Source organism: Rhineura floridana, chromosome 18 (genome assembly GCF_030035675.1).
Source record: "Rhineura floridana isolate rRhiFlo1 chromosome 18, rRhiFlo1.hap2, whole genome shotgun sequence".
In the NCBI taxonomy this organism is placed as follows: Eukaryota; Metazoa; Chordata; class Lepidosauria; order Squamata; family Rhineuridae; genus Rhineura; species Rhineura floridana.
The window spans coordinates 23,288,603-23,304,306 of record NC_084497.1 but is presented as its reverse complement, the minus strand read 5'-3'; the positions used below and the strand labels follow the sequence as shown (position 1 = coordinate 23,304,306).

The 15,704-nt window shown below is 44.4% G+C and overlaps 1 protein-coding gene across 2 annotated transcripts in view; it reads right to left on the bottom strand.

Moving 5' to 3' along the window:
• Positions 1 to 27: 27 nt before the first annotated feature.
• Positions 28 to 15,704, bottom strand: part of LOC133372241 (tyrosine-protein phosphatase non-receptor type 11-like) — a 70,832-nt gene continuing 55,155 nt past the window's right edge. Inside the window, exons 10-16 of one of the 2 annotated variants that reach the window (XM_061600544.1) lie at positions 14,267 to 14,398; positions 10,231 to 10,385; positions 7,532 to 7,599; positions 5,351 to 5,502; positions 2,029 to 2,120; positions 1,079 to 1,203; positions 28 to 374 (exon numbers count right to left, since the gene is read on the bottom strand). In XM_061600544.1, the coding sequence (XP_061456528.1) occupies positions 1,119 to 1,203; positions 2,029 to 2,120; positions 5,351 to 5,502; positions 7,532 to 7,599; positions 10,231 to 10,385; positions 14,267 to 14,398 (684 nt within the window). In that variant the 3' untranslated portion in view covers positions 28 to 374; positions 1,079 to 1,118. The remainder of the gene's footprint in view (positions 375 to 1,078; positions 1,204 to 2,028; positions 2,121 to 5,350; positions 5,503 to 7,531; positions 7,600 to 10,230; positions 10,386 to 14,266; positions 14,399 to 15,704) is intronic. The other variant, XM_061600545.1, reaches the window with a different exon arrangement.

Sequence of the window (15,704 nt, the reverse complement as noted above, 5' to 3'; positions counted from 1 at the left end):
TTTACCCTCCCTCCAAAAAGGACACAGTAACTTACCGTGCTTTTTAATATATATAAAAATGTTAAAAGGAGATTTGTAGGCTCTATTATAGACATCCAGAGGCACTTGCAGATAATCAACAGCAGCTAATGTGTAACAACAGCAGTGTGCGAGGAGGGTGTTTGTCTCTCTCCTGAATAAGTTAGGCCAAAATTTGTTCCTAAAGCATAGATGTTCCACCCTCAGCAGCCAACATACTGGATAGGGTTTTTTTTGTTTTCTGTGCTGAATCCAAGGTGCTTTGAAGACAGAGAAACACTGTTCAAGTGGTGAAAGAAGGAATAGGTGGCAATGGTAGAATACGGAGAAAGTATGGTTGTAACCCTCAGCAACTCCTAAAACAAAAAGGGAAGAGAGATAATTTGGTGTAACATCACAATATTCATAGGGACAGAACTGCAAGTGCCTCTACTTTGGTCAAGTGCATAGTTTGTTTTAAGGCCATGGCGCTAGATTGCATGGAGATGGTCTAGCGCAGGGGTTACCAAACTCAGGCCCGTGGACCACCAGTGATCCAGAAGCTTCACCCAGGTGGCCCGCAGTGTGTCTGGATTTGTGGGAGACGGCACATCCATTGCACTGTAAAGATTCAAATCGTTTTTTAATTGCATCGTTATTGCTTTATCTCCCTGCATTAAAATTTGAACTCTACAGAATTGCGATTGCTACAACAGAGGGAAAAAATCATTACGTGGTCCACTTAGACCCTCAACAATTTCCAAGTGGTCCGGGGGGGGGGGAGAGAGAATTGGGAACCTCTGATGTAGAGGTCACTGTCTCCACAGCAAGACCGAGGAACGTTTTCCAGCCTGAGAGCCACATTCCCTTCTGGGAAAACTTTGAGGCCACCTGCCAATGATGGGTGCAGCAATGAATATAGAATTTGACCTTGTACAGTAAGTGAGTTTCTACACACACATACCCTCTACTGTCCATCCAGGCAGCAAGAGGCATTGTCAGAGTTCAAGCCCACACTCCAGCCAGACAAAAATAGGCATTCTGAAAATAGCAGATGAGTTTTTTAAAAACAGAAACTGACCTGTTTTATAGCCACCAGTACACATCCTGTTTTGAAGCTGCTATCTCCCTGAGCTACTTAACCCTGAGACCTTTGCAGCTTTAAAGTTGAGGTTTTCATAGATGGAGGCAGAGTCGTCGTCAACCCTACAGAGGGAAAAAGTAAAAAGGAGGGAGAAGTGGAAAGAACATTAATAAGAGCAACTCCCATCCTGTACCCCGCTATCCCTGGAAGCAGGGTGTGGATGAGGAGAGGTGGCCAACACAAAACTGCTAGATGTCAGATGGCTAACATGGTTATCACATCACTTTTAATCCCTCGGACCGACCGTTAAACCACTTGGGGATTTGTAGTTCTGTGAGGGGTAAAAAAGGGAGTCTCCTAACAACTTGCAGCACCTTTTAACAAACTACAGCTCCCAGGATTCTTTTCTTGAGGGGGGGGGGAGCCACGACTGCTTAAAGCGCTTTGATACCACTTTAAATGTATAGTGCAGACTGTAGAACCAAGGCGTGCAGACAGCGGCTTTCTCAGCAGTTAAGCTCCCTAGGAGGCCTCAGGCCAGGACGTGAACCTGCAGCTTCCTCCCACGTCTGAGCAACATCACGCTGCTCACAACAATTTGTATTTCTCAGAGCTTGGAAAAGTTACTTTTTTGAACTACAACTCCCATCAGCCCCAGCCAGCCATGGCCACTGGATTGGGCTGATGGGATTTGTAGTTCAAAAAAGTAACTTTTCCAAGCTCTGGTATTTCTGCCCTCACCGTTTCCTCCAGCATCCCCAGTTACAAGAACCCAAATCTGAATGTCAAGAACTTGCTGGAGAACGCACTCCCTACCAAAATTTGGCTCATTGTGAATTCAAAGCAGGCAAGTCCACCAGACTATGCCATCTCTGTGGCTTTCACCTCAAACCCAGCCCCACCTCGCCTTTGACTGAGGCTCTCTCTGCCCCACAGTTCCAGCTTACCCTGTCTGGACTCTTGGTGAAGGGGGGTGAGCTTTGGGTCGGGGCTTCTCCATCGGTGGGTATCGGATATTCAAGTACTCTCTTTCCTTCCTCTGAAACAGGACAACAGAAAGGGCTTGATCAGTTCTACAGTGCTAACCTTTTGGGCCATTTCTAAAATGTGAGCTACTCCTACTCAGAGTACAATTGACATTAATGGAAATGACTAACTTCTGCCCATTATTTTTATTGGATCTGCTCTGAGCATGACTTAAGATACAACCCTTTGGTTTCTTGTATTTTAAACCTATGGAAGTACTTTTAATTGTTATAAACAGACCTGAAAGACTGTCTTACCCCTTATATACCCAGTCGATCACTGCGCTCTGCAGGTGAGGACCTCCTGCAGATACCCTCTTATGAGGAGGTCCATCCTGCACAATATAGGAAGCGGACGTTTAGTGTAGTGGCACCAACCCTTTGGAATTCCCTCCCCTTAAATATTAGACACGCACAGTCTCTGTTGTCTTTTCAGTGCCTACTGAAGACCTTCCTCTTTCAGCAAGCCTTTTAAGTGGAGACCTTATCCCAGTCTACATCTATTTTAAAGATGTTTTATTTTTAAAATGTTTTTAAGATTTTTGGTTTTGAGATGCTTTAAGATATTTTTAGAGTTTTGTCGTTGTTTACTGCCCTGGGCTCCTTCTCGGAGGAAGGGCAGGATAGACGTTTAATAAATAAATAAAATAATTGCTTTAATATATTAACTTGTGTAATTGTTTTCATTGCTGATATTTTGTATGGCAAGATCACTCTGAAATATTTTATGGGAAGCAATTCATTAAATGCAGTTAAATAGAGTATTTTGGAAATTGAAAATCTGGCTAGCTGAGAATTCCTACACATAAACACAAGTGACTTACCAGATCAGACCAAAGGACCACCTAGTTCAGCACATTGTTCCCCTTAGCGGGCAAAGACATGTGAAGGCCGGAGCCCCATTCCCTAGCAGCCCCCCCAAACAATATACTGCCTATGTATTTGGAGGCTGCATAACCGCTGTTTTGACTAGTAGTCACTGACTTGACACTCTCTCCCCCTCCCCCTCTCTCTCACACACATACACACACTTGTCAGCTGAGCTTGTTGCCAGCACATTAAAAAGTCATCTAAGCTACTGGGCCATTTCACCTCTTGTAAATCTTTGCATGTAGTAAGTGACCTGGAGGAGTGTCAGAATGTCAATTTCAGTTCTCTCAGTTATTCATTTTTCCAATCTTAAATTTCAATCTTAAATTATCACATTACAATCTTAAATCCACATTTCTGCAGCAATTTCCAATTTTTTTAAAAAAAAATCCTCATGGAAATTCTTCAGCATTTTAGTGCAAATTTCTCCTAAGAAAACACTTTTTTGCATGCAGTTTTGACCAATGTACACATTTCAGCACGCAATTTCTCTGCATATATAATACATTTTTGTATGTTACTTTCACCAATATGCTCGTTTTAATGGACACATTCCCCTAATTATTGCATGTTTGTAAGGATTGTTTGGTTGCCAACCTGCATCACAAAATTCAGAGAAGTGCAAATTTCAAAGGATGGCTGTGTTTTGGTTCTCATAAGAACATAAGAAGAGCCTGCTGGATCAGGCCAGTGGCCCATCTAGTCCAGCATCCTGTTCTCACAGTGGCCAATCAGGTGCCTGGGGGAAGCCCGCAAGCAGGACCCGAGTGCAAGAACACTCTCCCCTCCTGAGGCTTCCGGCAACTGGTTTTCAGAAGCATGCTGCCTCTGACTAGGGTGGCAGAGCACAGCCATCATGGCTAGTAGCCATTGATAGCCCTGTCCTCCATGAATTGGTCTAATCTTTTAAAGTCACCCAAGCTGGTGGCCATTACTGTGTCTTGTGGGAGCAAAGCGTCTTGTGGAAGCAAATTGTTTTGCAAAGTGCAAATTTGATAGATTTGGCTTTGAAAGCAAACCACATTGAATTTCTTCCCCATCTCTATTAGCCACTGATTGACTCCGCCTCACACACGCAGAAATTTGCCAGCTAAGCTTGTGGCCAGCACGTTAAAAAGTCATCTATGTCATTGGCCATCCCAAACAGGCACAGGCTCTTTGCTTGTAAACGTTTGCCTGTAAATGATCTGGAGTTAAGAGTTGAGCAGCAAAGCGACCACATGTGTGGATGACGCCAGATTATTCAGGATGGTGACATCCCGCAGGGACTGTGAGGAGCTCCAAAAAGATCTCTCCCCAAATTAATGAAATGGGAAACAGGGTGCAACTTTGCTTTGGCAAGGAAACTAACTCGCAACTGGTTAGAAGCTTCACAAAGCCAAGATTTATCCATGGATTCATTCGGTTCCTGTACACGTACACAAAAAGGCACCCTTGGGTTTTGTTCCCCTCGCTTCGCACGCCTAGTTTGGGAAGATACCCTTGCTCAATTTGCAACCCTTGCTCAATTTAAAATGCTTCTCGTGCAGTCATCTCCCACCTTCCTTTACTTAAAAAAAGTATCCCTTGCACAAGTATCAGTCAGCATAGTAAAGAGTTAAATGCTCTAGGCACAGGGGTGGAGAAGCTGCGGCCCTCCAAATGTTGCTAGGGTACAACTCCCATAATCCCTGGCCATTGACCATGCTGGCTGGGGCTGATGGGAGATGTGAGGGCCATATCCCTGTTTAGGGCTTTCAGAGCCAACACTGTGGAGCTCTGCACTATACATATCTGCACTATACATTTAAAGCACTATGATACCACTTTAAGCAGTCATGACTTCCCTCAAAGGAAGGGTAATTTGTGAAGGGTGCCAAGAGCTACTAAGAGACCCCAATTCCCCCCACAGAGCTCCAATTCTGGGGGTTCCCTGGGAAGAGGGACTGACTGTTAAACTACTCTGGGAATTATAGCTCTGTGAGGATTCCCAGGATCCGTTGGGGGAAGTCATGACTGTCAGGAACACAGAAAGCTGCCTTGTACTGAACCAGAACACTGGCCCATCTAGCTCAGTATAGCCTACCCTGACTGGCAGCAGCTCTCCAGGGTTTGAGGCAGACAGCACCTCCCAGCCCTTCCTGGAGATGCTGGGGACTGAACCCGAGACCTTCCGTATGCAAGGCAGAGGCTCTACCACTGAAGCTACGGCCCTGCTCCTAAAGTGGTGCCTACAGTACTATAATACTGCTTTACATGTATAGTGCAGATGAGGCGGAGCTTGGAAAGCTATTGGACGTTGCCACCAAACCGGCCTTAATAAGGTCTGGTCCCACACCCTCTCCCCACGCACCTCCTAGTCAAAACCACAACGGGCCACCGGGCCACCCCCTACCTGCTCTTCTTCCAGCTCCTTTTGTTGCGTCGCGATGTACTGCTGGACGGCCATGTAGACAAACTTGTATTGGGCTTCCGTTTGCACCATTCCTGAGCGCTGCCTCCGCACCATCTGGATAGTCTTGGGAATATCAATGTCACAGTCCAATCCTGCTTACGGGCGAGAAAGATGTGTCTTAGGTCACACCCACGCCATGCATTTAAAGCACATGGCTTCCCCCAAAGAATCCTGGGAACTGCCATTAGTTAAGGGTGCTGGGAAGTGTAAGGGCTTCGTATGCATGATGCGGAGGCGATCTTAGGAAACAACAGAAACGCATTTCCCCAGCTCCCAAATTAAATTGGAGGTACACACCCATACAGCTACGATGGCTTCCTTTAAAGAGTGTGTAAGGAAACATTTCCCACAATTCTTTGGTGGAGACGATGGCTAATGTGTTAGGGATCGGATATACACGCAAGCCAAAAAGGACACAACCTGTTTATTGAGCATTTGCCCAGATTTGTTTGCACAAAGCTTATGTGGTAGTCAAACTATGTCTGGTTTTTATTGAGCATTCGTTCCAATTTGTTTGGGAGGTTATATGACAATGAGCATTCATCCTGCGTTCATCTTGATTTGCTTGGGAGCTGTTTGCATGCCTTCTCCTAATTAATTTGGTCATTCCATACTTTTTAAGTGCATGGCTTCATCACTTTCCAAACTACAACAGTTTTTTTAAAAAATGCATTTGTTACACAACCCTGAAGTTCTCTTATGGGACCAAATCCACCCCACAAAATAGCGGACAGTCTGGACACACCCACAGTCTTAGGAGAAGCTCAGAAGGCAAGCAAATGTATAAAATGAGAGTGGCACCCAAGTGGCAAATGCCCACTTTCCTCCATAATTCTGTCTGCCTCTCTCATGTTTCTTGTCCACAGGATCATCTGGAACAATTTCATTTATTGTTATTTATTTGATTGATATTCCTTCCTTCCTCTCAGTAGGAGCCCAGGGCAGCAAACACTCTAAAACATCATAAAAACAGACTTTAAAATATGTTTAAAACCTCTTTTAAAGTGTATTTTTTAAAAAAGCTTTTAAAACATTTTTAAAAAGCAAGTCCAACCCAGACTCAGACTGGGATAAAGTCTCTATTTAAAAGCCTTGTTGAAAGAGGAAGGTCTTCAGTAGGTGCTGAAAAGATAACAGAGATTGCGCCTGTCTAATATTTGAGGGGAGAAAATCGAAAGGGTTGGTGCCACCACACTAAAGGTCCTCTTCCTACGTTGTGCGGAACGGACCTCCTGATAAGATGGTATCTGCAGGAGGCCCTCATCTGCAGAGCATAGTGATCATATGGGTATATAACAGGCAAGACAATCTTTCAGGTATCCTGGTCCCAAGCTGTATAGGGCTTTGGACACCAAAACCAGAACCTTGAACTGGGTCCGGTAGCAAATGTGCAGCCAGTGTAATTCTTTCAGCAGCAGTGACATGTTGGTGATACCCTGCCCCAGTAAGCAGTCTCGCCGCCGCATGTTGCACCAGCTTTTGAAATGCCTTTGCATTTAAGAACTCAAAAAACTGCCAAGTTAGTACATTGTAGTAGGTATCTATATTTCAGTAAAGAAATCGAGTTGTACACTTAAGAAATTGAATAAAAAGAATTAAAACAAAAACCTGCCGAGTGTCTGATTGCAGAGTGGTCAGCATAATGAAGGGAACTGTGTAAAGATGTGAAGGCCCAGAAGAGAACTGGGGAGGCGGTTCTATTTTTCTTGATCTTTTTCCCGAGGTTTTTCCCCAGATTTTTTTTTTTTTTAAAAGGGGGGAAAAAGATTTCTTCCTGGATTTTTCAGTTCCCCCCCCCCCTCCCCGGGCCTTCACATCTCCAGAACAGGGCAAGTTACCCCTGCGGTCAAGTCTGACAATTGACTGGGCTAGCATAATAGCTTACTGGCCAGAGATCCTGGGCTATTTAATCTTGTAAATGCCCAAAGAATGTACCAGCCTGTTTGCCCAGACAGTGGTGTGTGACCTACAGTAGACAATTTTTGTGCTTTCTGGTCCCCTGCATGCAATTCCAACTCGCCACAGGCAAGCACCTATTATTTACAAGATGGCGTTAAACATCCAAACTGTACTGCAGGCACCAGATCCTCTTCTGGAAAACTCAGAAGTCATACTGTTTACCTTGCCTATGAATGGTGTCCACCAAGATGTCTATCACGATGATGGTGCCAGTCCGTCCGATCCCAGCGCTGGGAAAAGAGAGAGAGGCAAGGTAAGGAAGGCAAGGTTATGACCAGCCCAGCACATCTATATTTATAGCCCACAGATCAGCCAACTCAACAACGAGGAGCCTGTGGTCCTCTGGATGTTGCTGGACATCTCCCATCAGCCTCAGCCAGCACGGCCAACGGTCAGGAAAGATGGGAGTCGTAGTCCAAAACAGCATCTTTAGGACCCACCCCTGGGTTACAAAGACAGCCCATCATTGCTGTAGTCAGAGCCCGTTCCTTATTGTAATCAGCACTACATATTATGCCACGTCTGTTCATGTTGTGTCCTAAAGAACCTGCCCCAAGGGGCTTACAATCTGGAAACAAATGCACGGGAAAACAAGAGAAAGGAGGAAGAAATGGCGCCAGGGAGAAAAACAGAGGAAGAATATGCTATTATTTTCAGGTACATGTAGTTATGCAGAGTAGGTCTATAGCTCCACAGCAGAGCACTTGTTTCGCATGCAGAAGGTTCCAGGTTCAATCCCCGGCTTCTCCAGGTAGGGCTGGGAATGTCCCCTGTCTGAAACCATGGACAGCCTCTGCCAGTCAGTGTAGGCAATACTAAGCTAGATGGGCCAATAGGCTGACTCAGTAAAAGGCATCTTCCTAAGTTCCAGAGGTGGAGAGGAAGACTCCTTCCCAAATCTACTCCCCTGCACTTTAAGCCCTATTCTTGCCTGTCATCCCAAGTCATCAGACATTTAAACCCTTTCCTCTGGTGCGTTGGAATGGAGAGATTACCCCGATTAATAGGATTAGACGCCTCTTAATCAACAGAGTGCAAGGGGATTCCTCACTCAACGATCACAAGCGTCTTGGCTATACATCCATTTCTCCCTCCAGCTGTGGAAGGATCACCATTTCCTCCCCCAAAACACACGTCCCCCACCCTTGACGTTTTAAGATGTTCATGTTCTCCATAGTGGCTTATGATCCGCAAGGAAGGATGGCATACAGAAGCTCCCCGGTTCGATCCCCAGCACCTCCAATTAAAGAACATCAGGGAGAAAGTGACTGGGGGGAGGGGGTGTTGGTAGTTATGATGTGCAACAGAAGTTTCCCCAAAGACATGTATAGGGTTAAAACACACAGAGGAGCTCAAGGCCGTGCAGGAGCTGAAGGCTGCAGCTGGCAAAGAGCTGCCAAGGCTATAAAGTCCTTGAGAGAACTTCTCTGGGTGTGTGGGGTGTATATTGAAAGTGAAGGTGTTTGGAGTTAGTTTTGTGACTACTGCTTAGCTTCTATTGAATCAGTAAAGGATTCATCTTACAAGATTCCTGGTGGTGCGTCTCTATTCATTCGAACTGGAACTACTGGGTGTACTGGTACACGCACAGCTTTAACAGGCTTAGCTCAACAGGGGGAACCCAGAAGACCCACTGCTTCTGCGAGTAGACCCCAGGTCACCACCACAACAGCCACAGGTGCATATGTACCCACAGAGGGTTCTCCTGGCTATCAGTGGTAGCTGGGAATTCCTTGTCAGTGCGGCAGTGGAATCCACTCCGGGTTGTTGTCCGAACTTTTAAGGAGCTGTCCAAGGTGCTGAAACCCATTCAAAAAAAATTAGGTTCAGTACCTTGGACAGCCCCTTGAAAGTTTGGACAAAAACCCAAAGCGGATTCCACTGGCCCACTGACATGGAGCCACCAGCGGCCATTGGTTGCAACCACTATCCCCATCCCCTCCCCCTCCCAAAAGCGGGCTTGAAAGCAACTTTCTATTGGCAGCATGTGCATGCTGTTGGTGTGCGCGCGCATGGTGTCTGTAGCAGTTTCTCCAGTTTGAAATGAGCCCCTGGGACCCAAAAAATTGGGTGACTCCTGCAACAGACAGACAATCCCTCAGGCAGAATGGAACGGCCTTAGGATGGGGAACTGCCACATTCCAGGCCACAGAACCCTTACACAGTCATGCAATCAAAGCACTGGGCCAGTCACCAAAGGAGACAAGGAGTTACATGCAGGCAAGCGAGCAGACTGGCGAAGAGGGAGTCTTTCACCCCTCCTCTGCAGCCCGGCATGGGGCAGAGAAGGGTAGCTGTCCATCTTCACCAGCAACAAGTACAGACTTGCAGTTAGCTCACGTAAGAGGCGTGGAGCTCTCTGTCCTGCCTCTGTTGGCTCCCAGCACACTAGCAATTTTTTCCTTTTCTTTTTTGCAGGCTAGTAACTTTTGTGGGCTTATTTTACAAGGCTGCCCTTGCGCAATGCAAAGGAGTCTGGGGGTGTGCACAGGAGTGTCCATTCAGTTCAAGGGTAGTGCCGATTGGTTACTCTGCAAAACAGGGTAATTTCAGGTAAGAGGTTGTGAGGGGAGTATAATAGAGTTGTGGGTGCAAGGAACCAAAGCCACAAGACCTATGTGAGGCTTGTGGGGTGGGGCACGGGAAGAGAAGGATGTTTGCAATCCATAAGCAGCAGTCCTGGCTCTAAGGGTTTTTTTTGGGGGGGGGGCTGGGAAAACCAAAGGAGTGCATGTTTGGCACCCCATGCTAATTTGTTCAGGAAATGGCCCCTCTGCCAGCCTCAGAACACCAGCAAACGCCCAAGGCTGCCAACTTCTGCAGCCAGCCCTGCCATGCAGCACCCTCTGCTGGCCACTCACCTGCAGTGCACTACAATCGGCCCTGTGTCCGGAAAACTCCGCTGGGCTCTGTTGACTTGATCCAGGAAGCCAAGGACCCCTCCTGGCTCATTCGGGACCCCGTGATCTGGCCAGCTAAAGTACTGAAAGTGCTTGATTTGCTGGGGGCACTCTTCCTGTGTCATTTGAGAGAAGGAGGAGAGGCTTTGTAAGACCAAATGCACACAGCGCTCCAAATCCCACAGGACAGGGATGCATGCAGCTCTGGCTGATTTAGGAAAGTGGGAGGGGGAGACTTGTTAAGTGCCATGACAGGTGGGAGGATCTGTCAAGGATTGACATAAATATTTGCACACATGCAAAAATCCACGCACAGTTAAAGTTACACAACAACATTGGGTCCTAAGTCATGCTCCTTGCCCACACCTCGGGATGCATGAATGCTTGTGGGGCGGGAGCAGGGGATGAAATACCAGCCCATGGATTGGCAGGGGAGACATTCGACTCAAGTTTTAACATCAGCAATGCTGGGAAAAACAGAAGGGAGTATAAAAAGAGGAAGGCCAAACAAGAGATGGATTGATTCCATAAAGGAAGCCACAGATCTGAACTTACAAGATCTGAACAGGGTGGTTTATAAGAGATGCTCTTGCAGGTCGCTGATTCATAGGGTCGCCATAAGTTGTAATCGACTTGAAGGCACATAACAACAACAACCGAATACACCCTTCCCAAAACAAAACATGAACTGACACACAGTTTCACATTGGTTCAAAGCAGGGATGGGATCCGTTGGCCGATGCTGCTTCAAAAGCATTCCACTGACTTAACAGGCAGTATCGATTCGAGTTCATTCTTTGTCTGCTATTTTATCGGTCTGATTTTTTCTTCCCCCAAAATATAATTTTGAAAGGAAGAAACTATCAATATTTTAAAAGAATGTATTGATATTTTTAAAGGAATTATCAATATTTGGAAGGAAATTGGCTTTGCATCCTCCTCCTCTGCTATTATAGGCTTGCTTCCTCTCTAGTTGGATTATTCGAGTGGAGTAGAGGGAGAGGGGGAGAGAGAAAGAGAGAGAGAGAGAGAGAGAGAGAGAGAGAGAGAGGTACTGCTGCGCTCTGAGTAAAACCAACAGAAGAACAATATATTTGAGGGAATATTTCAGAGGAAAAAGTCCGGTGTTGGGGAAAACCTGCTGAAGTTCAAAACAAACAGGATCGCTCCACAAAGAAGACTATGTGGACCACTGAAAAATTCAGTGTTAAATCTGAATTCAGTGGAATTCTCACCCATCTCTTTTTTGAAGTGTAGTTTGTTAAGGGTGCTGGGAAGTTGTACCTCTGTGAAGAAGGGAAACCACAGTTCCCAAGATTCTTTGGGATTCTTTGTGCTTTAAATGTGGGTTGGATGCGCTTTATTTTATTTTTTTACAATAATTTTTATTCAAATTTTCATAAAACATACAAAACAAAATCATAAAACATTCAAAGACAAAAAACAAAACAAAACAAAAATGATTAAACAAAAAAATAAAATGTTGACTTCCCATTTGTCACAGATCAAATCAGTTATAGGTCTACAATATATAACAATCCTGTCTCTTAAATTATATTATAAAATCACTTTCCTCCAGTAGTTATCTTAATTAATCATCAAATCTCATAAACATTACTTTATTCTTTCCACAAAAAGTCAGAGAGGTTTCAATTCTTTAAGAAATATATCTATCAATTTTTCTCCAAATAAACATGTCGATTAATCCATCTCATTAATAATAATAATAATCTTATTATTTATTTATTTATTTATTTATTTATTAAATTTATATACCGCCCGACCAGCAATAGCTCTCTGGGCGGTGAACATAAAACAGCATAAAAATACAATGAATAACAAAATAATACTAAAATACAATCATCAATCGAATACAATAAACATTTTAAAAAGTAAATCAGTGTAACTTAAAATGCTTCAGAGAATAGGAAGGTTTTGACCTGGCGCCGGAAGGAGAGCAGAGTCGGCGCCAGGCGTACTTCCTCGGGGAGACTGTTCCATAGTTCGGGGGCCACCACTGAGAAGGCCCTAGATCTTGTCATCACCCTCCGGGCCTCCCTGTGAGTTGGAACCCGGAGGAGGGCCTTCGTAGCAGAACGTAGTGCACGGGCCGGTTCATATCGGAAGAGGCGTTCCGCAAGGTATCGTGGTCCCGCACCGTATAAGGCTTTATAGGTTAATACCAACACTTTGAATCTAGCCCGGAAACATATTGGCAACCAGTGCAAGCTGGCCAGAACAGGTGTTATATGCTCGGACCGCTTGGTCCTTGTCAGCAATCTGGCCGCCGCATTTTGCACTAGTTGTAGCTTCCGAACTGTCTTCAAAGGTAGCCCTACGTAAAGCGCATTACAGTAATCCAAACGTGAGGTTACCAGAGCATGTACCACTGATGTAAGGTCCTCTTTACTCAAATAGGGATGTAGCTGGGCTACCAACCGAAGTTGGTAAAACGCATTCCTAACCACCGAGGTTACTTGTCATAACCATAGTCCAAATAAACATATTGATTAATCCATCTCATCAAAATCTGTTAGGTCCAATAATTTCAATAGCCATTATTCCATTATCCCTATTAGTTCCATCTTCCATCTTCAATAGTCCTGTTAAGTCCAGTAATTTCAGTGTCCAATCTTCCATTATCAGTATTCCATAATAATCTTGCTGTTGTAGCCATAATCATATAATAAGAGTCTGATGGGAATTTCCTCTATCCCAAATATTTTCTTGCCATCCATTCTGAATAAGTTGCTGAAATACTGTTGTAAAGTCATATCTGTGTTCTTCTTTTTTACCAAATGCACTGGCTCATCTCTTAAGAGTTTTTCCATTGTCACATGGCTGCAGTTAATTTCATAGATTTTCTCTATATCAAGCTCCATCACATCATTCCAGTCCAGAAGATTATCCAAGCCATTGATAACTTTATCTCTAATATCTTCATTAATTTCTTCAGAGATAACGTTAAATTCCAAACAGTAGATTTTATTTCTAATATCCATAAACTCCAGATCTTTTTCCAATTCCACATTTGTTCCAATCTCCAGGGCTTGTATCTTCCCTTTATTTTTTCTTTTCTCATCTCTGATCTCATTCTCCTCTCTCACAGGATCCCCTATTTCTTTAAGCTCCTGCGTCATTTGGCTCAGTTCAATTTTCAGCTCCTTACTGCCCTGTCGCAGGGTTTGTTTCGTTATCTCAATCTCATCCATTATTTTCTGAAACATAATTACTTCCAGATTCTCAGCCACTTTCTTGATTGCCATTTTTAAAACCACGAAAACAAAACAAAACAAAAATAAAGAAGAACCACTTCTTATTTCAGCAACAATTGGGTTAATATTCCAGGCTTGATGACATCACAGTATAAACAGAGCAGCCTGCCTTCTCTCTCTATGTTCAAGAATACAAAACAAATTTAGTTCCCAGCATCAAAACAGTTAGTGGCGTCGTGAAGAAGCAGATTCGTCAAAATAAAATAGACCAAAAAGAGAATAGTCCCAGACAATATAATGTTCCTCGGAATAGAAATCCCTCTTCTGTTTATATCTTTAGAATGCACTTCCAGGACAGCTTTTTGCAATAGAAACAGAGATAAGCTGTTAATTTCGTGAATAACAGAGAAGAGTTATAGCTCACCCAGAAGTTCTTTAAAGCTGATTCATTTGACAAATCTCTTTTTGCTGCAACAATTTAAACCAAGTAAAAAAAATAATAGAAAGAAGGGTGCTTGCCTGTTAGTCCGTTTTCTCTTTGAAGAAAAGATAAACGTATCGCATTAATCAGATAGAGCTTGTTCGGAAGTCCGTCCGGCATTGCTGGCTGGACCTTTTCTCATAAATTAATGAAATCCAGTCCTCCCAACAAAAACAGGCTTTTGAGGTTGAGGGTTGGATGCGCTTTAAATGCCCAGTGCGGATCTGCCAACAGTGTCAAAACAAACCAGAGCACATTAACAGCTGAAAACAAAGGACTATTCAAAGAGGGGGCCTCTCACCCTGTCTGTCCGTGCAATCTCCAGCTCTCGGATGTGATAACCCTGAGCCTCCTGCTCACCGACATTCCTCACGTTGATGTAACCGTATTCCTTGGCGCCGTTTTTATCCGGCCAGTAGCGGAAGCATTTATTCTGTGGAGAGAGACTAAATCCCATTAAAAGGAGAACCAGCACTAAACAAGTGCTTTCAGTCTCCTCGTGTGGGAGGGAGGAGAGTGTGGAGGTAAGAGACCAAGACTCATTCTCATGATAAACCATGGTTTGTCTTTACACCTGAACCTGACCTACGCGCACAGGTATAATAGCCATAACTTACAATATAGCATATAAGTTGTGAACTCCCTCCCCACAGAGATGGGTCTGGCATCTTTATTATTCAGCAGTGGTTCTCAAACCTTTTCCCCCCAAAGGATTCTGCCTGTTGTAGCAATTTGGAACGCATGGTGCTAGATGCTGTTATGATTTTAACTGCTTTTTAAAATTCCTTACATTGTATTTTATTGTATTACCATTTGAATTCCACAGGATACAATGTAAAGTGAAAATGGAAATGGACTGCCTTCAAGTCAATTCCGACTTATGGCAGCCCTATGAATAGGGTTTTCATGGCAAGCGGTATTCAGAGGGGATTTACCGTCGTCTTCCTCTGAGGCTGAGAGGCAGTGACTAGCCCAGGGTCACCCAGTGAGCTTCACGGCTGTGTGGGGATTCGAACCCTGGTCTCCCAGGTCCTAGTGCAACACCTTAACCACTACACCAATATGAGAAATCAATGAAGCGACAGAAGTACAATTAAAAATCAATCTCAATGTATAATGTGCTGTGGCTGCTGCTCTCAGAGACCACCCAAATGAAGCTTGTGGGCTCCTGGTGGTCTGTAGACCACAGTTTGGGAACCACACACTACACAGCTTCCATGATATGTTGAAGACACACCTCTCCACTCTGTACGTTGAGACTTGAGATGTATTTTTTTTTAGGACCCATTTTACTTTCAATTGTAATTTGTAGTCAACTGTTTTTCATGTTTGCTTGTTTATTTATTACTTGATTTATATCCCGCCCTTCCTCCCCAGCAGGAGCCCAGGGCAGCAAACAAAAGCACTAAATGTTGCCGTTTAAGTTGTTGTAACCTGCCCTGGGACCTTAGGGTGAAGGGTGGGTAATAAATCAAAAGGATAAGTAATCATCATCGCCATCAAAATCCACACGCACTGCAAACTATGCAACTCCCTACTTGCCATCAAACAACGCCTTACAAAATGTGTACCTATTGCAGTATTTACTTATTTAAATGTATATCCCAGCCTTCCTCCCAAGCGATTAACCAACCAAAACACCTTAAAAAAACAAAACACAGCCAGCATGATGAACCGATTAGTGTCAGATTGGGACCTGGGAGTTCAGGGTTCTAATCCCCGCTTGGCCAGGAAGCTCA